Source organism: Pseudophryne corroboree, chromosome 11, assembly GCF_028390025.1.
Source record: "Pseudophryne corroboree isolate aPseCor3 chromosome 11, aPseCor3.hap2, whole genome shotgun sequence".
NCBI classification, from domain to species: Eukaryota; Metazoa; Chordata; class Amphibia; order Anura; family Myobatrachidae; genus Pseudophryne; species Pseudophryne corroboree.
In genome coordinates, this window is record NC_086454.1 from 288,868,842 (window position 1) to 288,894,515 (window position 25,674).

The 25,674-nt window shown below is 44.3% G+C and overlaps 1 protein-coding gene across 5 annotated transcripts in view; it reads left to right on the forward strand.

Moving 5' to 3' along the window:
* Positions 1-24,457, forward strand: part of PDCD2L (programmed cell death 2 like) — an 82,665-nt gene extending 58,208 nt beyond the window's left edge. For 3 of the 5 annotated variants that reach the window (XM_063945428.1, XM_063945430.1, XM_063945429.1), the window contains exons 8-9: positions 6,087-6,232; positions 6,321-6,741. In XM_063945428.1, the coding sequence (XP_063801498.1) occupies positions 6,087-6,232; positions 6,321-6,451 (277 nt within the window). In that variant the 3' untranslated portion in view covers positions 6,452-6,741. Of the gene's footprint in view, positions 1-6,086; positions 6,233-6,320; positions 6,742-13,881; positions 14,222-23,423; positions 23,665-23,798 lie in introns of those variants that run through there. The other 2 variants (XR_010189491.1, XR_010189490.1) reach the window with 2 other exon arrangements.
* Positions 24,458-25,674: the final 1,217 nt, after the last annotated feature.

The window sequence follows — 25,674 nt, forward strand, 5'->3', positions numbered from 1 at the left end:
TAAGTCCACAGCATGACGCTGGGGCTGCTCAGGCGGACCCGGGTACGGTGGGGGCCCATCTCAGAAATTTCAGCGCCCAGTGTGCTCTCTCACATGGATCCCTGGGTCCTTCAAGTAGTATCTCAGGGGTACAGGCTGGAGTTCGAGACGTTCTTCCCCCCGCCGTTTCCTAAAATCTGCCTTACCGGCACCTCCCTCTGCCAGGGAGGCGGTGTTGGTGGCTATTCAACACTATAATCACAACAAGTGATTGTCAAGGTGCCCCTCCTTCAGCAAGGAAGGGGTTACTATTCCACAATGGTTGTGGTACCGAAACAGAACGGTTCGGTGAGACCCATCTTAAAATTAAAATACTTGAACTTTTATATCAGAAAATTCAAGTTCAAGATGGAATCGCTCAGGGCGGTTATTACGAGCCTGGACGAGGGGGATTACAGGGTCTCCCTGGACATCAAGGATGCGTACCTGCATGTCCCCATTTACCCTCCTCACCAGGAGTACCTCAGATGTGTGGTACAGGACTGTCACTATCAGTTCCAGACGCTGCCGTTGGAGTTGTCCACGGCACCGAAGGTCTTTACCAAGGTAATGGCCGAAATGATGATACTCCTTCGCAAGAAGGAAGTTTTTATTATCCCGTACTTGGACGATCTCCTGATAAAGGCGAGGTCCAAAGAACAGTTGGTAGTGGGGGTAGCACTCTCTCGGGAAGTGCTACAACAGCACGACTGGATTATCAATATTCCAAAGTCACAGCTGGTCCCGACGACACGTCTTCTGTTCCTGGGAATTATTCTGGACACAGACCAGAAAAGAGTGTTTCTTCCAGTGGAAGCACACGAGTCCTGGGGGGGAAAAAAAAATGGTAGCTTCGTACGAAGCATAATTCCATTCGGAAGGTTCCACGTAAGGACGTTCCAGTGGGACCTGTGGGACAAATGGTCCGGGTCCCATCTACAGATACCCAGTCGGCAAGAAACAGGTTGTCGCTGCTGTGGTGGCTGCAGAGGGCTCATCTACTAGAGGGCCGCAGATTCGGAATACAGGACTGGGTCCTGGTGACCACGGAGGCCAGCCTTCGGGGCTGGGGTGCAGTCACACAGGGAAGAAATTTCCAGGGACATTTCGCTTCACATAAATATTCTGGAGCTAAGGGCCATTTACAACGCCCTATGCCAAGCAAGGCCCCTGCTTCAGAACCAGCCGGTACTGATCCAATCAGACAATATCACGGCGGTCGCCCATGTAAACAGACAGGGCGGCACAAGAAGCAGGATGGCGATGGCAGAAGCCACAAGGATTCTCCGATGGGCGACCTACACCCGGGAGAATGGGGACTTCTTCCAGAAGTTTTCCAAATGCGGGTAAACCGTTGGGAATGACCACGGGTGGACATGATGGCGTCCCGCCTCAACAAAAAGTTGAAAAGATATTGCGCCAGGTCAAGGGACCCTCAGGCGATCGCTGTGGACGCTCTAGTGACACCGTGGGTGTACCAGTCGGTTTATGTGTTTCCTCCTCTACCTCTCATACCCAAGGTACTGAGAATAATAAGAATGCCAGGAGTGAAAACCATACTAGTGGTTCCGGATTGGCCAAGAAAGAAGAGCTTTGTACCCGGAACTTCAAGAGATGCTGGCAGAGGACCCTTGGCCTCTGCCGCTCAGACAAGACCTGCTGCAGCAGGGACCCTGTCTGTTCCAAGACTTACCGCGGCTGCGTTTGACGGCATGGCGGTTGAACACCGGATCCTAAAGGAAAAGGGTATTCCGGAGGAAGTCATCCCTACCCTGATCAAGGCCAGGAAGGATGTCACCGCAAGACATTATTACCGCATTTGGCGGAAATATGTTGCTTGGTGTGAGGCCATGAAGGCCCCGAAGGAGGAATTTCAACTGGGTCGATTCCTACACTTCCTGCAAGCAGGGGTGACGTTGGGCCTCAAGTTGGGGTCCATCAAGGTCCAGATTTCGGCTCTGTCGATTTTCTTCCAGAAAGAACTGGCTTCACTGCCTGAAGTTCAGACTTTTGTCAAAGGAGTTCTGCATATTCAGCCTCCGTTTGTGCCCCCAGTGGCACCTTGGGATCTCAATGTGGTTTTGGCATTCCTGAAATCACATTGGTTCGAACCACTTAAGACTGTGGAATTAAAATATCTCACGTGGAAAGTGGTCGTACTGTTGGCCCTGGCTTCGGCCAGGCGGGTTTCAGAGTTGGCGGCTTTGTCTTGAAAAAGCCCTTATCTGATTTTCCAGATGGATAGAGCAGAATTGAGGACTCGTCCTCAGTTTCTCCCGAAGGTGGTCTCAGCTTTTCACTTGAACCAACCTATTGTGGTGCCTGCGGCTACTAGGGACTTGGAGGATTCCAAGTTGCTGGACGTAGTCAGGGCCCTGAAAATTTATGTTTCCAGGACGGCTGGAGTCATAAAAACTGACTCGCTGTTTATCCTGTATGCACCCAACAAGCTGGGTGCTCCTGCTTCTAAGCAGTCTATTGCGCGCTGGATTTGTAGCACTATTCAGCTGGCGCATTCTGCGGTAGGATTACCGCAGCCTAAATCAATAAAAGCCCATTCCACAAGGAAGGTGGGCTCATCTTGGGCGGCTGCCCGAGGGGTCTCGGCTTTACAACTTTGCCGAGCAGCTACTTGGTCAGGGGCAAACACGTTTGCTAAATTCTACAAATTTGATTCCCTGGCTGAGGAGGACCTGGAGTTCTCTCATTCGGTGCTGCAGAGTCATCCGCACTCTCCCGCCCGTTTGGGAGCTTTGGTATAATCCCCATGGTCCTTATGGAGTCCCCAGCATCCACTAGGACGTCAGAGAAAATAAGATTTTTCTCACCGGTAAATCTATTTCTCGTAGTCCGTAGTGGATGCTGGGCGCCCATCCCAAGTGCGGATTGTCTGCAATACTTGTACATAGTTATTGTTACAAAAATCGGGTTTTGTTGTGAGCCATCTCTTCAGAGGCTCCAATTGTTATCATACTGTTAACCGGGGTTCCTATCACGTGTTATATGGTGTGATTGGTGTGGCTGGTATGAGTCTTACCCGGGATTCAAAATCCTTCCTTATTGTGTCAGCTCTTCCGGGCACAGTTCCTAACTGAGGCTTTGGAGGAGGGTCATAGGGGGAGGAGCCAGTGCACACCAGATAGTCCTAAATCTTTCTTTAGAGTGCCCAGTCTCCTGCGGAGCCCGTCTATTCCCCATGGTCCTTACGGAGTCCCCAGCATCCACTACGGACTACGAGAAATAGATTTACCGGTGAGTAAAATCTTATTTTTTACACTGCAATTTAGATTTTAGTTTGAACACACCCCACCCAAATCTAACTCTTTCTGCACGTTATATCTGCCCCCTCCCCCCAGAAGTGCCCATGGTTTTGCCCAACTGCTAACAAATTTGCTGCCGCGATCAACTCTGTATTGGGCCCATTGTTATGTTCCTTCTCACAAGTATGTCTGTTCTTCTTCGGGCACTGTTTTACCTATAACAGCCTGTGGGAGTGGGCATAGAGGGGAGGTACCAGCACACCCAGTTGAAGAAATGTAAAGTGCACTGGCTCTTTTGGACCCTGTCTATACCCCGTCGTACTAAGTCTCCCCAATATCCCTTATGGACTACGAGAAAAGTATTTACCGGTAGGTAATTTAAATTCCTACTTTTCTTATGGCCTTTACATAAAGCTACTATTGATGTTGATTACCTAAATTACATATATAAAGGTAGCAGCATGTTGCCTAACTAAAGTTCCTGCAGTTATTGTGCCAACCATAAATGTACTGCCTGTAAATAAGATTTTAAAGAGTTGTTGTTGTTAATGAAAGGCTTATGCCACCCAAAACACAAAATAGTTTTCAGTAGACAGAGGTGTTGAAATAACTTGCGTGCACTCTGTGGTTCCTCTGGGTCTCCCAATAGTTCTAAAGGTCCAAGCAGATAATTACACAGATGGGCATTGTTAAATTTGCAGAGCCCCTACTCCAGTTAGGAATCACACATTTTCAGTCTATATTTAAAGCGGTCTCCTGTCACCTAAAAATGTGTGAAGTATGATCAGTATTCCTTGTTCTTATCTGCTATAAGGTACAAATACTGTACGTTCAACTACAGTAGAGCACAAGTGTAAGGGGACTATATTTATTTATTTATTTTTTTAAATGTGATTCAGAGTGGAACTGACTGTTAAGCTAAATGACACTGTATGGCCTACAAGCAGTGCCTCTGTTCCTAATGCTTCTAATGGTTTAGCAAGTCCCTCCTCTGTGCTGCTAGCTTCTATTTCATACAATCTGCAGTGTTAAGGCCAGTACTCACGGCCCGATTTGGGAGAGATGTGTGCTGAGCGAACCGCTCAGCACACATCTCTCCCGGCGCTCAGCACAGCGCGATCTGTGCTGAGCGTGCGGGGGGAGACGGGGGGCCGCTCACTTCACCCAGCGGGTGAAGTGAGCGACCCGCTAGATTGGCCTGCATGCAGGCCAATCTAGCAGCAGCGATAGCGATGTGCGGGGCCGCGCATCGCTATCGCTGAGGGGGCTACACACGGAGCGATGTTGCTGAAAATCTAAGCAATCTAGTCAGATTGCTTAGATTATCGCTCCGTGTGTACCCCCCTTTACTGCTTTTCTACTGTCCCCTTCCTACACGCACAAATAGGACGCTCACGGAGGAAGGACAGTGACTTCACCACTGCTAAGCTATAATGGCAGAGAGAAGACTGACTGTAGCAGAGGTATTCAATTAGTACCGTTTTTTTCGACCAGTCAAAAAAACTGCACTTTTCGGCGGTTTTTAGGTCGAATTTACATTCGACCTATTCAATGCCCATGCCGTTTTTGCGACTGGTCAAAAAATCCAGCACTGGCGAAAACCACATGTATTGGCGAATTCGCAGCTGATACACATGTTTTGGCAAATTCACACGCGTTTTCGCCCCTTCGTGGTGCAACTTTCGCCCATGCAGATTAGACAAAAAAAAGTGAAAAGGCATGGGCTAAAATGATTAAAAACAGACAAATGCCCACATTTGAATACCCTGTGCTGAATTAGTGCCGTTTTTTCGACCAGTCAAAAAAAATGGCACATAATTGAATACCGGACCGCCTGTAAGTAACACGCTGTACTTCCGCCTAACATGGCTCCACCCAAAGCTGCATTTTACGTTTTGGGTGAATTTGTTTTAGAGTTAATTTTCTATTTGTCCACTGTAAAGGGAGGCACACATGGGGAGATGTGTGCTGAGCGATCTATCACAGAACGATCAGCAAGCACACATCTCTCCCCCGCTCAGTACACACGGTGAAGTATGCTGAGCAGGGGGGGGGCACTCACTTCACCCAGCGGTGAAGTGAGCGATATAACTAGATTTGGCATGCATGCAGGCCAATCTAGAGCGGCCGATAGCGACACGCAGGGCCGCGCATCGCTATTGCTGTGGGGCATACACACAGAGATGTGGGCTTCATTTCTAAGCAGTCTAGTCAGATTGCTTAGAAATTAAGGGGGTACACATGTAGCGATTTTTACTTAAGTTCAAACAATGCTGTTATGAGCACTGACTGCAAAGTGAAACTGACTCTTACTTTCAAATACTGTATATAAAGATCTATCAAATTGACCAATTTTATATGACAATGTTGCAGTGATGTTCACATTAGAGTAGGGTTTATCTCGTCTACAATTTAAATTTTTGAATGGATAACTCTGTTACTTGTTCTTCCTTGTAACATAGGGGGTAATTCTGAGTTGATTGCAGCAGGATTTTTGTTAGCAGTTGGGCAAAACCATGTGCACTGCATGGGAGGCAGATATAACATGTGCAGAGAGAGTTAGATTTGGGTGTAGTGTGTTCAATCTGCAATCTAAATTGCAGTGTAAAAATAAAGCAGACAGTATTTACCCTGCACAGAAACAAAATAACCCACCCAAATCTAACTCTCTCTGCACATGTTATATCTGCCCCCCCCCTGCAGTGCACATGGTTTTGCCCAACTGCTAAAAAATTTCCTGCTGCGATCAACTTGGAATTACCCCCATACTGTACACATTTGCACTGACGGACTCTTCTGACCCCACAGATATTCTTGGAATGGAATCCCATTATACATGAGCCTCCCCGATGTTGCATCCCAGCCTCTTCCTTGCACACGTTGCGGAGGAAGAAGAGTGTTTGAATTTCAGCTGATGCCAGCTCTGGTCACAATGCTGCAAGGAACAAAAGCTGGTAAGTTACTCACCTGATATCGGTCAGTGGATACAGTGCTGTGACTCACCTGTGCATGGGATGTGCCTAATTCTTGTGTATCTTATAGACCTGTTGCTGGAGTTCGGGACTGTTCTTATTTTCACCTGTGAGAGGAGCTGTTGGGAGGTCAGCGACAAGACACCAGTACAGGAAGCCTGCTTTGTACAGGAAGATCCAGACCAGAGATACTTTAAATAAGTGGAACTGGTATATTTTGTGCATCGCCTTAAAGTGCACAGGAATCCAAGAACATTTACATAGAGTAATCATCTTGGACAGAATTACAGGTGGTTTCACGCCGTATAGATTATATAGTGCATTACCACACTGTTTTCTGATTTTTTTTTACTGCAGGATCCTCCATGTGAAGCCAAAATAAGTAAACTTTATTCTACACTCTGCTGTATAATGTCAGACAGGAAGGATGTGTTTGTCTTTATTCTGTATAACTCCAAGCCTTTGTTCCGAAGTATATTTTCCAATTATCAGCTTTGGTCCTGGTCTGTTTTACTGAATGGTGAGTCTTGTGTATGGAAGGTGTGACTTCCCATGTAATGCTTCACAGGTGAGTATTGGGTAGTTGGTATCACCTTGTTAGAAAGGCAAATGAGATCTTCCGTATTATATGGAATGTGAGGCAGCTAATGTATTATAACTACAGAAGGGTTCAGCCAAAGGTTGAGGTTCACTTAAAAGAGATAGTTGAATAATTTATAGAAAAATAATGAGCTGGTAAATATAGGAGTACAGTTGATATAGTGATTAGTATTGCTGTTTTACTCCAGTTGGGTCAGAAATTAAATTCCTGACCAACACTGTATGTGTGGAGTTTTTATGTTTCCTTCCACACACCAAAATCATACTGATAAGTTAATTGACTTCTGACATAGAAAGTAAGTGAACCCTACTGTGTACTGTATGTATGATTGATTGTAAGCTCCACTGGGGCAGGGACTGATGTGGATGACTGAGATACTCTCTGTAAATGTGCTGTGTAATATGTGTGTGTACTATAAATAATAGGAATAGGGGGCAGGTACAACATTTTAATCAGAGACCTTATAAAAGCTGAACCCTTCTCTGACAAATAAAGGAACAAATGTAAATGATATGTCTTTAATATTTCTGGGATATTTAATCCCAAAATATGTAATGGCTTTGGATTTCCATAAATAATTACTTTGGTTATTTACATTTCCTAAGCGTATGCCCTATGGCAGTGGTTCCCAAACTGCGTGCCGTGGCTCCCAGAGGTGCCTCAGGACACTTGCAGGGGTGCCCTGGGTTGGTGGTCCAGGACCAATTCAAATTATTTATGGTCAATATAATAGGCAAAACTAGTGCTGGTGGCTGCCAGTCATAAAATATGGGGACAAACAGAAGCAAATCTCATCCCTCACCACACAATTGAGACTAAGGATAACATCTAAACACAATCTACTTAATTTAATATTTCTTTCTAAATTTCTCAATAAGAAATTTTTGTCCTGGGGGTGCCGTGAAAAAAAGTCTGATACTCTAGGGCACCGTAACTCAATAAAGTTTGGAAACCACTGCCCTATGGTATTGCTTGCTAATGCTTCTGTATATCCTGTATTCAAGACCTAATTCAGAGATGGATTCAGCGGCTGTATGAAAATATGCTAATGCTGCAAGAGGTGTCTTGTGTTACTCCTCAAAAATGGGGACGAGACACCCATGTTTTGGGTAACGCTTCCCGGCACTGCCCCCCAGATGGCAGGCTGCGTCCTAAGGGGCAATGTGTCCGACTACGCAGGACCTGTTCTACACATGCTAACATCTGAAATATACTGTATGTAAACCGTCGCTATGCGTACATTGCTGAATTAGCCCCTAGGTTTGTGATTGGAAGCGTTGTAGATGTCTAGATTGTATGTAGAGCCTGTAATAATGTGCGCAAGGGGGGGTGGGGGTAGGCAATGGGTAGCGGGTGTATCTGGGAATGTGAAAGGTGGATGAAAGATTTTACTGAAGACCCTCGAAGAATGATTTATATTATACTGGCTTAGTACATAACAGGGACTCCCGTCAATGGGGGTCATTCCGAGTTAATCGCTCGCTGCTGTTTTTCGCAGCACAGCTAACAGGTTACTACTAACTAACTCTTACCCTGGTCTAGTTCTACACAAAACATTTTTTGCATAGCAGGGATGCACAAGCTATCGCAGCCTTGCTAATATACTCTTCCCCCCCCCCCCCCCCCCCCCCCCCCCATAGGCAGCGTCTAGTTGATCGCACGGGCTGCAAGAAGTTGCAGCGCGCGATCAACTCGGAATGACCCCAATTATCCTTACATTGCTGTAATAAAGGAAGCTCCAGCAGCTTTTTACTTTGGAGGGAGACAGACTGTGCCTCTATCCTTGATATCAGATGCGCTGCGTGACCTCCCTGCAGACATTGGCTTCTTCTTACAAAGATGACCTACTCTGCTTCTCATGTGGCTTTTATCCGTAAGATTTGGGGCAATGGCTGAAGCGTGGCAGTGCATAAAGCACAGACCAGACCTTGTGCCATTGAGGAATGAAACAGAAGAGGATGGAGGAAGCAGAAAAGTATTTGTGTCTACTCTGGGCCAAATTAGAAATTATATTTTCTCCAGCAGGGTCCGCAGGTTATCCACAGGATACATTGGGATATGATGGAGCGACAGCGGATTTGAACCAATCGGTCAAAGCTTTTCCGCCTCCCAGCATGCAACGGGCCTGTCCATATATCCCCGCCTCCTGGCTCAGACAAATACGTTTTTTGTTTGGTGCGGCAGGAGCCTGGCCATGGTAAATGGGCTGCTGGTTTTTAGCAGCCATAAGCTTTCTTATTTTATTTTTATAGTCTTACTATTTTTTTTTGAGTGATCTTTCTAAACAGCGTTTTATACGTACCTTAGAGTCGTTCCAACAACTCTCCGCCAGGCCACGACAACGGTTACCCACGAGTACAGTGCTGTTTCGGCGGCCATCGGATATACCAGCAGGTCCAGCAGACGTTACCAGGCTGTGGCCGGAGCACGGGGAAAAGGGAAGGCATCGGTTACGCTTAGAGGGGGAATACGCACTTCTTTGGGAGGAGACTACCAAACAGTCGCTAACGCGGCTGCCACCTTGGGTGCACCAGAGCTAGCCCTTAGGGATCATAGGCTCCAGGAGTAGTATGAGGCTGCGATCCCTAGGGTTGATGTCAGCAGTGGAGAGTCGGACGCTCTCCTGGTCGCCCCTCCCCCCAGTTCATGACCAGTTTCGTCTGAGTCTCCCGCCATGAACTGTTTTCCCGCTTCCGTCTGAGACGCTGTGTACTAAGGGACCCAGTCGCAGCATAGGCGGCTGTGTGACTGGTGCGTCAGTGTTCACTATAGGTTCACGGAGTGGTGGTGTACACTAATACCGTCTGGATCCACTCTGCATTTGCAGACGTATTGATCGATCCTGGAAGCAGGGTAAGTCTCCCTGTATCCCACTCTGAGTATGGGTTATATAGCACGATGTCTCTACCTTTTGAGTATGAATAGTTGGATAAGTGCATAATGCATAGGAGTCTGATAATGTTACTGTGGTTTCTTTTGCCATGTGTCTGAATACGGTTAAAACTTTTATAAAGTAATGCAGTATTCTGTTTCTCCTACATACATGAAATGCATCTGTAGTTGATTATGTACTCATATTGCTTATTATAGTAATGTATAACGTGACTGACTACTAGTGTGATTGCTGACTTTACTATATTTCTGTCAGTTTTTTTCTATCTACTCCGATCCTCAATGCTGGTGTATAGCAGGGTAGGGTTGGATTGTATGTCACTTTAATGAGTCTTTCTCATACGTCCTAGAGGATGCTGGGGTCACTTCAAGAACCATGGGGTATAGACTGGATCCGCAGGAGACACGGGCACTTTAAGACTTTCAAAGGGTGGGACCTGGCTCCTCCCTCTATGCCCCTCCTCCAGACTCCAGTTTAGAATCTGTGCCCAGTGAGACTGGATGCACTCTGAGGAGCTCTACTGAGTTTCTCTGAAAAAGACTTGTTAGGTTTTTTATTTTCAGGGAAAACTGCTGGCAACAGTCTCCCTGCTAGGGGAGAGAAGTTAGACCTACTTCTGTGAGTTTCAAGGCTCTGCTTCTTTGGCTACAGGACACCATTAGCTCCTGAGGGTTTGATCACTAGGTACGCCTAGGGGCTCATTCCCAGAGCCGGCCGTCACCCCCCTTGCAGAGCCAGAAGTCAGAAGACAGGTGAGTAGAAGAAGCAAAGAAGACTTCAGTGACTGCTTCTGACGCACCGCACAGCGATCGCACGCTGCGTGCCATGCTCCCACACACAGGCACTACAGGGTGCAGGGGGGGGGGGGGGGGAGACCCTGGGCAGCATATATACCTCAATATAAGACTGGCAACAGGGGACATAGGTGCCGGGGCACTGTCCTAACCCCTCCAGTATAAAAGATTTTTAAGAAAAATAGCGGGACTGAAGCGTGCTATTACGGGGGCGGGGCTTAGCCCTCACAGCTCACACAGCAAGCGCCATTTTCTCTTACAGAGACGCTGGTCCTTCCTCACAGTGCTGAAAGTATCGGGGTGCAAAACGGGGGGGGGGGGGGGTGCACAGAAAAATTGGTGCAATATATGTTTAATATAAAAGCACTGCAGGTTTGGGGCATTCTATAGTGTTCAGAACTGTTGATTAAGCGCTGGGTTATGAGCTGGCAAACTGTGTCTCTCTGACATGTTTGGTACACGTGTGTCGGCATGTCTGAGGCGGAGTGCTTCCCACAAACGGCTGTACATGTGTGTCAGTATGTAGGTGGATGAATGTGTTTTTCCCAAGAGAAAACTATATTAGGGACACAGACGTGGGTGGGTGGCCCTGTCTGCACCACCAATATATGACTGGATAAAAATTGCATATTAATGTGATGCATATCAGAAAGGGCTATGTATGTATATGTGTGTATATGTATGTGTGTGTAGGGAGGGGATAGATAGAAGGGGGGCGGTAGGGAGGGGATAGAGAGACGGAGGGAGGGGATAGAGAGACGCAGGGCCGTAGGGTGGGGATAGAGAGACGCGGGGCGGTATGGAGGGGATAGAGAGACGCGGGTCGGCAGGGAGGGGATAGAGAGACCCGGGGCGATAGGGAGGAGATACAGAGAGGCGGGGCGGCTGGGAGGGGATAGAGAGACGCGGGGCGGTAGGGAGGGGATACAGAGACGCGGGGCGGTAGGGAGGTGATACAGAAACGCAGAGCGGTAGGGAGGGGATACTGAGACGCGGGCGGTAGGGAGGGGATACAGAGGCATAGGGAGGAGGGGAGAGAGGCGGGGCGGTAGGGAGGGGATATAGAGACGCGGGGCGGTAGGGAGGAGATAGAGAGACGCGGGGCGGCTGGGAGGGGATATAGAGACGCGGGGCGGTAGGGAGGGGATAGAGAGACGCGGGGCGGCTGGGAGGGGATATAGAGACGCGGGGCGGTAGGGAGGGGATAGAGAGACGTGGGGCGGTAGGGAGGGGATAGAGAGACGCGGGGCGGCTGGGAGGGGATATAGAGACGCGGGGAGGTAGGGAGGGGATAGAGAGACGCGAGGCGGTAGGGAGGGGATAGAGAGACGCGGGGCGGTAGGGAGGGGATAGAGAGACGCGGGGCGGTAGGGAGGGGATAGAGAGACGCGGGGTGGTAGGGAGGGGATATAGAGACGCGGGTCGGCAGGGAGGGTCCCCAGTGAGGAAGCTGATGAAGAGAGGGGGGAAAGTAGTGGAGGGGGAGGGCACCAGAAGAGGAGACTTGTGTAAAGTGGAGAGCAGACATAGAAACAGTGGGTAGGATGGCCGGAGGGACTCACCGTTGGGGCTGTGGGCGGCTGGTAAACAGTACAGTGTCCAGAGGCGTCACTGGGTCAGCATTTCAGCATTACTGTTACACACATCTCTCCCCCGCCCCCCCCCCCCCCCCGCGGCCGAAAAGGGTGTGTGGCCTGCTGTGAAAGGGGCGTGGCCTCGCGGGTCTGTTCTCTCTCGCTTCGGGGGTGTTTCCAGCTTGCCTGTAGATGCTGGCAGCCCCCGGAGACTGGAGAGTGTGTGCCGGCTGTGTGACAGGAGGAGAGTGCTGCAGGAGATGACGTCACTGCAGCACTCTCCTCCTGTCACAGCAGGAGAGCTGACAACGGGATTTGTTTGAAGGAGGCGGCGGGTCTGTGTACACGGCGCAGGGAGGGCTATGAGAGCCTTCTCCTGCGCCACCCGTCCCTCCTAATGTGTATGCCGGGGGCGGCATCAGCCGTTGTTGTTGGGCCGGGGAATCAGAGCTGCTGATGGGTGGGGGGAGGGGAGAGAGAGAGATGGACAGGCAGCAGGAGCAGAGACTTGCTGACTCCGCCCACCGCTGTGACTCCACCCAGCGTTACGGGCACAGAGTCACAGATTTAGACAAATATATAGGAGATAGAGATATATATATATATATATATATATACATACATACAATCTGTAGTAAGGTTGCATACAATCTATAGTAACGTTGCATAAACGTAGAAATATCTATGGATGTCTTGTTCATAGCTATAGCTATATTTCCAGGTTATTTTGCCCAATTACTACTCCCTGATACCGACACATATGCTAATTCCTATGTCGACCATAATGTCTCCTGATGAGATCCGTGTGTGTGTGTGTGTATATGTATATATATATATATATATATATATAAAATGTGTGTATATGTGTGTGTATATATATATATATATATGTGTGTGTGTATATATATATATATATGTATGTGTGTGTGTGTGTGTGTGTGTATATATATATATATATGTATGTGTGTGTGTATATATATATATATATATGTATGTGTGTGTATATATATATATGTATGTGTGTGTATATATGTATGTGTGTGTGTGTATGTATATGTATATATATATATGTGTGTATATATATATATATATATATATATATTATAATTTATTTATGCTGAAGTAACATTCTTCATTCTCATGTGCTGAACGCTCTGTTTGAGAAGGTCTAGGTCAGCCCTGACAAGATGGTTTCAAATCCTCAAGAGGATTCTGATTGTTTATTCTTTTCCCACCGCAGATAGAATAAAGTGGGAGTCACCCCCTGTTCTGCACGGGGCCCTGTCACAAAGCCAGCAGATCATATGTAGGAAGCTACATTATATTCTAGTTATGTGTCCACGTGTATGTCAGTTAGACCTGCTATTACATGCGCATGGGGGAGTAGTAGTATTCAAAAATGGTCAGTTGCCTGGTCATCTGTTATACAGTGGGGATTGAAAGTTTGGGCACCCCAGGCAAAAATTCATTTTAATGTGCAAAAAGAAGCCAAGGAAAGATGGAAAAATCTCCAAAAGGCATCAAATTACAGATTAGACATTCTTATAACATGTCAAAAAAAGTTTGATTTTATTTCCATCATTTACACTATCAAAATAACAGAAAACAAAAAATGGTGTCTGCAAAAGTCTGGGCACCCTGCAGAGTTAATACCTTGTACTGCCCCCTTTGGCAAGTATCACAGCTTGTAAACGCTTTTTGTAGCCAGCCAAGAGTCTTTCAATTCTTGTTTCAATTCTTCTTTCAAAGTCTTTCAATTCTTGTTCCAGCTGGACTCTGTCTCTTCATCCTGAGATTAAAAGCCTGGAAGTCGGATATAGGAACTTTTTCATCTGCGAATCGGATACCTGCATTAATGGACCTGAGCATTCAATTGGACCAAGCAGCATCTTGAACCAAGCTACCTAAGGTCATCTCCAACAGCAGTTGATAATATTCCATTCGCCTCTATTTGTTCCTGGACTGTGGCAGTATTATGTGTATGAACTGTCTTATTTGAGTACCAGCAAAACCTTGACTTCTATATATAATGTTCTATGGAACTTTTTATTATCTGCAGTGCTAAGATATGCCCTAATATAAACATACATATTGTGTTTTAGTTATCTGTTGCAACAGTATTATCTTTTTAAATCAATTTATTAAAATTGTAAAAAAATTATCCAGTTTTCAAGCGCCAGTTTTTATTTGTGGTGTTCTAGTTGTGGGGCCTAACTAACCCTGGTATATTGGCAGCTCCTAGTTAAGCAGCTCATAGTCAGCGCCAAAGGTATTACTCAGTAATCCATCTTTTGCATGTAGGCATCCCAGAGTCTGTTAAAGGTTATGAGCTTATGGATCTCCTCTCATCGGGCATCCCGGAGCAGTTGGCCATGGATTTAAATGGAGTTCCACTTGTTATTGAGAGAGCCTACAGGGTTGGACCGGAAAGGAAGAATTCTGCTGGCCACCCCCGCCCTGTCATCATGAGGGTCCTGAACTATGTGGATAAGATGAAACTCCTCGAACATTATCTCAAAACCACCAGCTTATCTTATAAAGGCGACTGCCTCCTCATCTTTCAGGATTTCTCTGCTCTTGTGGCCACTAAACACAGAGAGTTTGCCCCCATCTGTAAGCACCTCTTTGATACCAAGGTCAAGTTCTCACTACTCTACCTAGCCCGCCTGCGAGTCTTTGAAAATGGTAAGCCGCTATTCTTTGATGATCCTGATGAAGCTGCACTTCTCCTGACCTGATACTTGACTGTCGACTAACCTTGCCTACTTGTGCTTCATTATTGTCCCGTTCCTATATTCGGGTTTCACATGTGAAGTATTGTGTGTATGATACATGTACACTCATGGTTCATTTTCTAAATGTTTACTGTTTTTGTTGCTGTTTTTTATGCTGTGTCTGCCTGAGCCGGGGCCCCCTTCCTCTCCTGGGGTGTCCTCTCCCCACTCACTGGGATGGGGGAGGACCTATTTCATCTTATTCTTATTTTCTTTGATGTTTCCAGCTGTGGGTGTAGGCTAGCATGGCGTCTGTTGCCTCCCCACAACCTCATGTAGATGGAGATTCTCGTGATAGTTTGCTTCGTATTGTATCCTGGAACATGGAAGGGCTTAATCACCCAGTTAAACGTAAGAAAGTGGTATCTCATTTGAAACGCACTGCCCCCCATATTGCGTTTCTTCAGGAAATGCATTGCTGGAGGTCCCTAGAAATTCCTTGCGTGCCCCTTGGATTGGGGAATGTATCTCAGCTCCATACTGCTCTAAATCTAGAGGGGTGGCTATCCTCTTCCACACCAACTTACAATACTCTGTTCATAGGAAGTTCCTTGATCCCAAGGGCAGATTTATATTGCTAGATGTGTTTATTGACAATACTGTATATACTCTTCTTAACCTATACACTCCCAACATTTCTTCTGACTCCTTTTTTGCAGCTCTTTTAACGATGCTTCTCACCTGGGGTGGGCAAAACCTGATTGTTGGTGGGGATTTCAGTCTGGTCGTCAACCCATCCATGGACAGACCCAGAGTGAGTACCCACATTGCTGCTCCTCTTTGTCATCTTCTGCCCTCCTTTTGCACGCAACTTGACTTACTTGACCCGTGGCGCATATTTCACCCTACTCAGAAATAATTTTCTTTCTATTCTCATTCTCACTCATCCCACTCTCGCATTGACTACATCTTTATCTCTACCTGCCTTTTTCATAAGGTTACATTCATGTCTATCGCTGGCATCATACCTCTACACATTCAACTAACTTTACCTCATCGCTTTTCTACATGTTGGCGATTCCCTGCATACCTATGGCATTCTACTGATTTCCTTCTTCACCTCAGACAGTCCTGGTTTAACTACACTTTAGATAATAGTGACCAGAGTTTAGATGTACCGCTGTTTTGGGGTGCTGCTAAGGCGGTCCTTAGGGGACATGTTATGTCTTACACTAACTCCAAAAGGAAAAAGTTTTCTTCACAATTAGAGACACTAAGTGGGACACTCACCTTCTCTTATCGGCGGTATAAACAACACGACACCCCTGCCCACAAAGAAGCTTATCTTTCAGCCAAACACATTTGACACTTTCCTTACTGAACGAGCTCAATTGTCTTATGATTATCAGCGGAATAGGTTTCACAAATGGGGCAACAAATCGGACAGATTGTTGGCTAATTTGATTAAGGGATCCAAGTCCTGTACATGGGTCAACACCATTAATGTTTCAGGGAAAATGGTCTCAGACCCCGATACTATTTGTGCGGAGTTCATGTGCTTCTATCACTCTCTATACACCAAGGGCCCTGATGATATTGATGAGGGCCACTCTTTCCTTGACGAGTTTAATCTCCCCACCCTCTCCCAACAGGGATTTTCTAGAGGGCCCAATAACAGCTGAGTAAGTTATTGACACTATTAAAAGCCTGCCGAATAATAAGATTGCTGGCACTGATGGATTTGGTGCTGAGTTCTATAAAATGCTTTGGGAAGACTTAGCTCCCACTCTCACATCTCTGTATAATCACATTCTCACCTCTAAACGGACCCCACTCAGGTTCAATGAGGCTAAGATTATTGTTATAGCGAAACCCGGTAAGGACCCTTCCTTGACTATATCTTATAGGCCAATTTTCCTCCTTCTGGACTTCAAAGTTCTGACTAAACTAATGGCTACTCGCCTGCAGTCGTGCCTCTCTCTCATTATATCACCTGCGTAGTTGGGTTTTATTAAACATAGGCAGTCGGTACATGGTATTAGAGCTGCTCTTTCTGCTATCACCCACACTCATACTCACAAAATTGTGAATAACATTGTAATTAACCTTGACACTGAAAAGGCTTTTTACAAGATTGCCTGGCCTCATCTTAATAGAGTCTTACATTATCAGTGTTTTATGGAGAAATGTTGTGACCTTGTTCACTCGCTCTATACCAACCCTACTGCGCATGTGACAGTCAACAATGTTTCTTCAACTCCCTTTACCCTCGAAAGAGGAACCAGGCAGGGATGTCCTCTCTCTCCCCCCTCCTCTTTAATCTGGCTCTAGAACCCTTTATACGTTATATCATCAATTTATCTATTTAAAATAGGCACTCAGGAATTGAAAATTATAGCATTTGTGGATGATATTCTTCTTCTCACTTGTAACCCCAAGAAGTCTGTCCCAGCGTTGCAGGACGTTATAGCACGCTTTCCTTCTTTTCTGGTTTCTCTCTTAATTATGATAAATCGGAGGCCTTAGCCTTATTTTGTCAGGCAACACTAGGGTGGGACACTCCCTTTCCATTCCACTGGGCTCACTCTTACTTCATTTACCTTGGTGTTTTCTTACCCTCCAGAGCCCGCTCTCCTCTATTCCTACAATGTTCATCCTATCCTCACTAAAATTCAGACTGAACTCGGCCTCTGGAAAAATTTAACACTCAACCTTCTAGGTTGCTGTAATCTTGTTAAGATGGCTAGCTTCCCAAAATTGCTCTATGTCCTCCAAATGGTCCCTATCCTGCTTACGAAATCTGACTTATCCCTCCACAACTCTCACATCTCTAAATCTTTATGGTCCAATAAGGGGCCTAGAATAAGCTCTCTTAAATTATCCTAGACAGTACAGAATGGAGGACTGAATTTTCTGGACATGGAGCAATACAATAGAGCATGGCTTCTCCGCTTCGCCATGGACTGGCTTAAAGGCACTAACGTTTTTACTGATTCAACATTGGATTCCCAACTTTGTGCTCCCCTGTTCCTTAGCTATATTTTACATGCAAGTAACACTGATTTGAAACTACCTCACCTAGAAAATTTATTGGGGAGAATGTCCGGGAAATCATTAAACCTACAATACTCTCACTCAGTATTTCTTCCTCTAAAGGGCCCTACACATTTAAAGATTGCCCGCCGAGCTGCCCGATGGCGGATACGGCCGACCCGGTGGTGGTGGTGGGGGGGGGGGGGTGGCAGTGACGGGGGGAGTGAAGTTACTTCACTCCACCGTCACACGGCTCCATAGAAGTGCAGGCAAATATGGAGGAGATCGTCCATATTGGCCTGCATGCACAGCCGACGGGGCACCAGCGATGAACGAGCATGGGGCTGCGCATCATTCATCACTGGAGCCTCCACACTTGAAGATATGAATGGTATCTCATTCATTAATGAACGAGATCATTCATATCTTTGACTTTTATCGCCCAGTGTATAGGGCCTATTACCGGTAACTTAGATTTCCAAAATGGGTGGGCTTCATTTCCCTGTCACAATTGCCGCTCCACTGGGATTATACACAATTGTAATCTCCTTAATTCTATGAATGAGCCATTTACTTTTGCTGAAGCAATAGAAAAATATGACATTAGCCCCCTTCATGGGTTTTACTATTTTCAGGCTTCTCACTATCTGTAGTCTGTCTTGTCTAAACTGCAAAAGCAGGACTTTCTGAAACCTCAAGACACACTTTTACACTCTGGCACGTACTCCATCTTGGCCATATATGCCCTTATACACACTGAAATTATACCCACATCTGGTCTCGCACAACTGCAATAATGGTCCTCTCAAATCCCCTCTATGTCCCCTGAAACAGTAGTGGACAGTTTTGCTACATCTCTGAAACTTATTCCAGCAAGCATTTACCAGGAAATGTCGTATAAGATTTTACACAGGGCTTACATATCTCCCAAAAGAAGATATTTAATGGGCCTTTCTTATTTGGTGAAGTGTATTAAGTGCTCTGCATCAGTGGCCAACACTATGCACTGCTTTTGGCACTGACCCCACATACAAACATTTTGGAGTGAGTTACAGACATATAGTTCCTCTGTGCTAGATATACGCTTTAATTGCACTGCCTCATGGGCCCTCTTTGGCCACCTCCTCGTCCAGCCAGATATTCCTTCTCAAGACAAAAAGCTAGTGGTGCTTCTTTCGGCTGTAGGACGAAAGTCCATACTCCAGCAATGGATACACAACACTCCTCCCACTCTGAATGGGGTATAGAAAATTCCCAGATCTGCGCCTGTATGTGTAAGCTGCTTTGATTTTGGTTTTAGAATTAACAATAAGGGTTACGTCAAAGCGCTATGAGTGGGAAGGGAAGGGGAAGATACCAATATGTTTACAGCTCTTTTTTGAATTGATAAGATGAGTGTCCGGAATTTTTATTTCTAATGAGTGAGTTTGGATTCCATATAATTGCCTTATGGGATATCCTCAGCAGGTAGTTATGGGCTATCTGTCCCTATCTATACCTTGCTGTATTGATGATTTCTGGCTCCCGTGGCTGGTTTCCAAGCTTCTGCCTCACGTTGTTCACGGCCGAATTGCGGGTTTTGGAGCACTTCCGGTCGCGGCAATGACGTACTTCACACGGTCCAACGCGTTTCATGCCTCAGCACTTAGTCATGGATAGGGTATGTTGCATAAGGTGCTCTATTTATTGAATTACATTTAAAAAAACTTTATTTATAAAACATTTAAAAACGGAAATCCTTTGTTTATAAAACAGGAAGTGATGACATATTTTGGTGGGAACCTCATGCTTCTTTATTTTACTGGTATCATTGGGGGATTGATATGTAAAATGAGTTATGTGAAGTTAATATGTGAATAAAATATTTTTAAAATTGTTTTAAAAATGTGTCTTTATTTATATAAGATATCTTTATAAAGATCTGGGTATTTTATTCTAAAAAAGTTTTTAAATTTATATCTATATTAAGCCCATTCGGTTGCAGGGTTTTTAAATGGTATATCCATTTTGTTTCATTCTTTAGTAATTCTGCTACATTGTTTCCACCTCTCCAATTTTTTTGGACTTTTTGTATACCCATGGATAAGAGGTTGGAGGCATCTTTTACTGTGATGTTCCAGATAATGGGGGTAATTCCAAGTTGATCGCAGAAGGAATTTTTTTAGCAGTTGGGCAAAACCATGTGCACTGCAGGGGAGGCAGATATAACATGTGCAGAGAGAGTTAGATTTGGGTGGGTTATATTGTTTCTGTGCAGGGTAAATACTGGCTGCTTTATTTTTACACTGCAAATTAGATTGCAGATTGAACACACCACACCCAAATCTAACTCTCTCTGCACATGTTAAATCTGTCTCCCCTGCAGTGCACATGGTTTTGTCCAATTGCTACCAAAATTCCTTCTGCGATCAACTTGGAATCACCCCCAATGTTGGGATACACTGTGAGTCGTTAGTCCTTTCTTTATATTGTATAAATGTTCCGAGATGCGAATGCTTAATTTTCTTTTCGTTTGGCCTACATATTGATAGCCGCATGGGCATTCAATCAAGTAAATCACTCCCTCAGTGTTACAGGTTATTTGACTTTGGAGATCATATTCCTTATTCGTTATATTTGATTTAAATTTGGTTATCGGTTTAATTTCTTTCTTTTTCGTAATTTTGCATGCATTGCACTGTAAACAGTGGAAGTAACCTTTTGTTCCAGTTCGTGTTTTTTCTTCGATTGGGACAAAACTTCTTGTTAGATCTTGTTTTAAGTTTTTCGCTCTTCTATAAATTATTTTTGTTTTTTTCTGAAGAATTTTATTCAGTTGATCATCAAGATTCAGAATATGCCAATGTTTTTTCAGCATTTTTTCTATTAGATGGTGGTCACTACTGTATTGGGTTATAAATGACAATTGATGTTCTGATTTTGTTTCTTTTTGTTTATATTGGAGCATTGTTTCTCTGTTCATGCCTTCACTTTGTTTATCTCTTGTTCCAATGTCTTTTCATTATAACCCTTTTCTTTAAATTTTTCTTTCATTTCCTGTGCTTGTTTTTGAAAGATCTTTTTGTCTGAGCAATTTCTCCGTATTCGTCTAAATTGCCCTCCCGGGATATTCTGTAGCCATGAGTGATGGTGATTACTTCTCATGTCAAGGGCGGTGTTCCCGCTAACCTTTTTTGTATATGTACATGTTTGTATACTATTATTCTGAATAAAGATTTCCAGATCTAGATATACTATACGTTCTTTACTGAATGTTGAAATAAACTCCAACCCATATTCATTTTGATTTATATACTCAAAGAAGTCCTTCAATTGCGTATCTGATCCTTCCCATATGAAAAGAAGATCATCTATGTACCTATGCCATTGTTTTAGATTTTTTGCATATGGGTTGTTGTGCCATATTTTTTCTTCCTCCCAGCTTGCAACAAAAAGGTTTGCATAGCATGGTGCAAATGATGTGCCCATGGCAGTGCCCTTACTTTGGTTGTAGAAGTTCCCTTTATACCAAAAATAGTTGTGGTTGAGAATAAACTCTATTCCATCCATTATGAAGTTCGTTTGATCCGTTGGAATATCTGTCATTGTTGTTAAGAACTTTCTTGTTGCTGCGCAGCCTTGCTCGTGATTAATACACGTATATAAAGATCTTACGTCACTTGTACATAGGATAAATTCTTGTTTCCACTCAACTTCTTTTATCTTTGATAGTACATCCATGGTGTCCTTTAGGAAGCTTTTTTGCTTACTTACGAGATCTTGTAAAAATGAATCGATGTATTTGGAAAGATTAGCCGTTAATGAGTTAATGCCAGAAATAATTGGCCTTCCCAGAGGTTTGTTTTCACATTTGTGCAACTTTGGTAGGTGGTATATTGTTGGGATCTTTGGATACTTATTATACAGAAAGTCAAATTCTTTTTGGCTTATGATTCCAATGTCTCTACCCTCCTCTAGTATCTCTAGTAGTTCTTTCTGATATTTTTTAGTTGGATCCTCAGCCAATTTTTTGTACGTTTGTTCATCTGATAAGATATTTGACATCTCCTCCTCATATTGTTCTTTATCCATTATTACGAACCCTCCTCCTTTGTCTGCCGGCTTAATTATTCGTGTGGAATCCTCCTTCAATTGTTTTAGAGCTTCTTTCTCTCCTTTAGTTAGATTATATCGTACCTTTCTTGTATCTGGTAGCTTCTCTATTTCTTCTTCCAGGAGTTTCTGAAAAGGATGTATATGGGCCCCTTTTATATGTGCTGGATAGAAAGTTGACTTTGGTTTCAGTTCAGTGTGTTTATATCCATTTTCCTTCTCAAGACAAAAAGCTAGTGGTGCTTCTTTCGGCTGTAGGACTCCAGCAATGGATACACAACACTCCTCCCACTCTACCCATGGCAACCTCTAGATTACTTTTCCTATTTACAATGGACTGGTTGAAAATGTCTCTTAATAAGGAGATTCTGACTCCTTCACTGTTCAAGTGCTAGGGAAAGTTTATTCATACACTGCCCTCTCCCACCAAATTGGCTATCCAACAAAGCTTTCATTGTACTACATGGTATTATCATCAACTCTTGGATAACAGACCCCCAATTTCCCTCCCATAGCCTCATTTTTTCATGCTCAACACCCCCTTTTTGCCTCTCACTATTGGATACTCCTTGCAATCATCTTTCCCTCCCGCTTTCGACACTCTTCCTCTCCTCCTTTTTTCTTTCTCTTTTTCCTTCTTGAATCTTCTTAGAGCTTCATCTCTCATGCTATTTCCTGATTCGTTGGTCACTCCATGGGTGGGTCGGCGGTCCCCTGGCCTTGGTAGGTAATGTTTTTTATATATCTTTGTTGTTTATGTTATTAGTCCCCCACGCGGATGGACGTTTTCACACATCTAATTTTTGTAGATTCAGACCTACTACTGTCCTCTTTTTGTTTATTATGTTCTACAGCAGTCTGTTTTTCTGTATATTTTGTGTTATGTGTTGGAAAATTGAAAAAAACAATTGGTATTGTTTGAGACTATGCCTTTACTTTCTCTTGTATGCTTTAATGCATGATTTCTCTTCATGTGCATATGGCTCTGTCTTATGTTTTTATTGCACACTGATGTATGTTCTGAACCTCAATAAAATATATATTGGGGAAAAAAAATGCAAAAAACGGTTTGTCCATAAGATACTTACATTTCCTTTTTCACATATGCTATCTTAAGCTTAACAAAAGTAATAAAATAAAACTACTAACATTAACTGTAATAAATAGATCAGTCATCTCAGTGGCTAATGTGGTGCTAAAATGATAACAAACACTATGTTTGGAATAAACCTTGATGTTTAATCTATGTTCCCTATACCTCGTGTTAAGGGGACGGGTCGTCCTGCCAACATACTAAAGGCCACAAGGGCACTACAGCACATATATGCAGTAAGAAGTGTTGCAATTCAAGATTTCCCGTATGTCAAATGTTTCTTTAGTAGTGCATGATTCTACTTCAATCAATTTCTGAACTACTTTATTAAGTGTGTTTTTTTCTTTACCATTGTAAAATATATATTTTTTTATTTCAGATGCTCTGACTTAAACCCTCTATGCCCTTGGGCATCAACTTTAGCAGATGACATTGAAGGACTAGTATCATCTTGACTGGTGGTAGCAGCTGCAGTGCTAGTATTCGGTTGTCGTTCCTGCTCTTCTCATGACTGTTATCTATTTCAATGAAAACACAGAAGTTGTACAAACAAAAGAACATTTTTATTTACTTTTTTTGCAACTGGCAACTGTCACTGCGGGAAGACACACCACTTATATGTATGTGAACAAAGTCACAGTGGGATACAGTACATACTGTACATATTGTACAAAAAATATATTTTTTTTTTTTATATTTTCTTTTACTTTTCTTTCTCATTTCTTTAACTTTTTTTTTTTTTTTTTTTTTTTAGAGATGAGCAGGTTCAGATCTCTCAAATCCGAACCCCTGGATCCATGTCCGTATCTGGGTCCAACTCGGGACTTCCCACCAGACTCTGATCCGAGATTGAGGCAAAACGTCATCATCCTGCTGTCTGATCTCGCAGGTTTTGGATTCTATATAACTCCTTATGTCGCTGCCATTTTCACTCTGGACTTGTAGAGTGAGGGATACAGACCTCTGTCTGTCTGTGGGTGGTAGTGTACAGGGTTGCTGCTGTCCTGTGTTGTTCTGGGGTCATGTCCTGTGCTGTTAGGGGTGCTGCTGTTCTGGGGTGGTGTCCTGTGCTAGTGTAATGTTCTGTTAGGGGTGCTGCTGTACAGGAGGAGTGCTGTTCTGGAGTGGTGTCATGTGCTGTTAGGAGTTCTACTGTACTGTGCTGTACAGGGGTGCTGTCCTGTGCTGTTAGTGGTGCTGCTGTCCTGTGCTGTACAGGGGTGCTGTTTTTGGGTGTCCTGTGCTGTTTGGGGTGCTGTAAAGGAGTGCTGTAGAGGGGTGCTGCAGTCCTGTGCTGTACAGGGGCACTGTTCTGTGTGCTGTAAAAATATAGGGGTGTTTTAAAAATAAAGGAATGTCGTGGCCCTGTCCTGTATGCTGTAAAAATACAGAAGAGCTATAAAAACAAAGAAACACTGTGCCCAGTCCCATATGCTGTAAAAATACAGGGGTGCTGTAAAAATAAAGGAATGCTGTGGCCCTATCCTGTATGCTGTATAAATAAAGGGGCACCGTTCTGTTTGCTGTAAAAATAACGGGGCACTGTTCTGTGTGCGCTGTAATAATAAAGGGGCACTGTTTTGTTTGCTGTAAAAATAAAGGGGCACTGTTCTGTGTGTGCTGTAATAATAAAGGGGCACTGTCCTGTGAAATGGAGAACAAAAATTTGGAGGAAAAAATAGTGAAATATCAGGAACCACTTCCTAGTACTAGTGCTGAAGCTGCTGACACCAGTCATGACATTGACGATGCAATTCCATCAACGTTGTTTGCTAAGGCTGATGCCCAATGTCATAGTGGGCATGTAAAATCCAAGAAGCACAAATTAATAACCAAAAAATTAAAGAAATTGTCTAATGAGAAACGTAAAATTGGCAATATACCATTCACGACTTGAAGTGGGAAGGAAAGGCTAAGGCCTTGGCCAATGTTCATGACTGGTGGTTAAGCTTCTAATGAAGATGGAAGCTCTCCTGCCTCTTGAAAAACCTAAAAAATAAAGCTTGTTAAAGCAAAGGAAACAACTGTGCATTCAGAGATATCACCAATCCCTAAGGAGAGTCCAAGTGTGTCCGCGGTTGCGATGTCTAGGCCTGACCTTCCCAACACTGTATGGGAAGAGGAGGCTCCTGCCACCATTTACACGCCCTCTTCAAGAGCTGGGAGGAGCACTGCCAGTCCAGTTGCTGATATTGAGATTGAGGATGTCACTGCAGAAATACACCAGGATGAGGAGGATATTGGTGTAGCTGGCGCTAAGGAGGAACTTGATGAGGATTCTGATGGTGAAGTGGTTTGTTTGAATAAGGCACCAGTTGAGACAGTTGTTGGCCATGTGATGAAAAAGCCCATTGTCATGCCTAGGCAAAAAACCAAAAAAATCTACCTCTTCGGTGTGGAATTATTTCTCTGTGAGGATGAGGATGTAAACACTGAAGGGAGTGAGGAATCGAAGGATGAGGATGACATCTTGCCTCTGTAGAGCCAGTTTGTGCAAGGAGAGATTAATTCCTTTTTTTTTGTGAGGGCCCAAACAAACCAATCATTTCAGCCACACAACCTGTCGCTGAAATTATTGGTTTGTTAAAGTATGCATGTCCTGTTTATACAACATAAGGGTGGATGAGAGG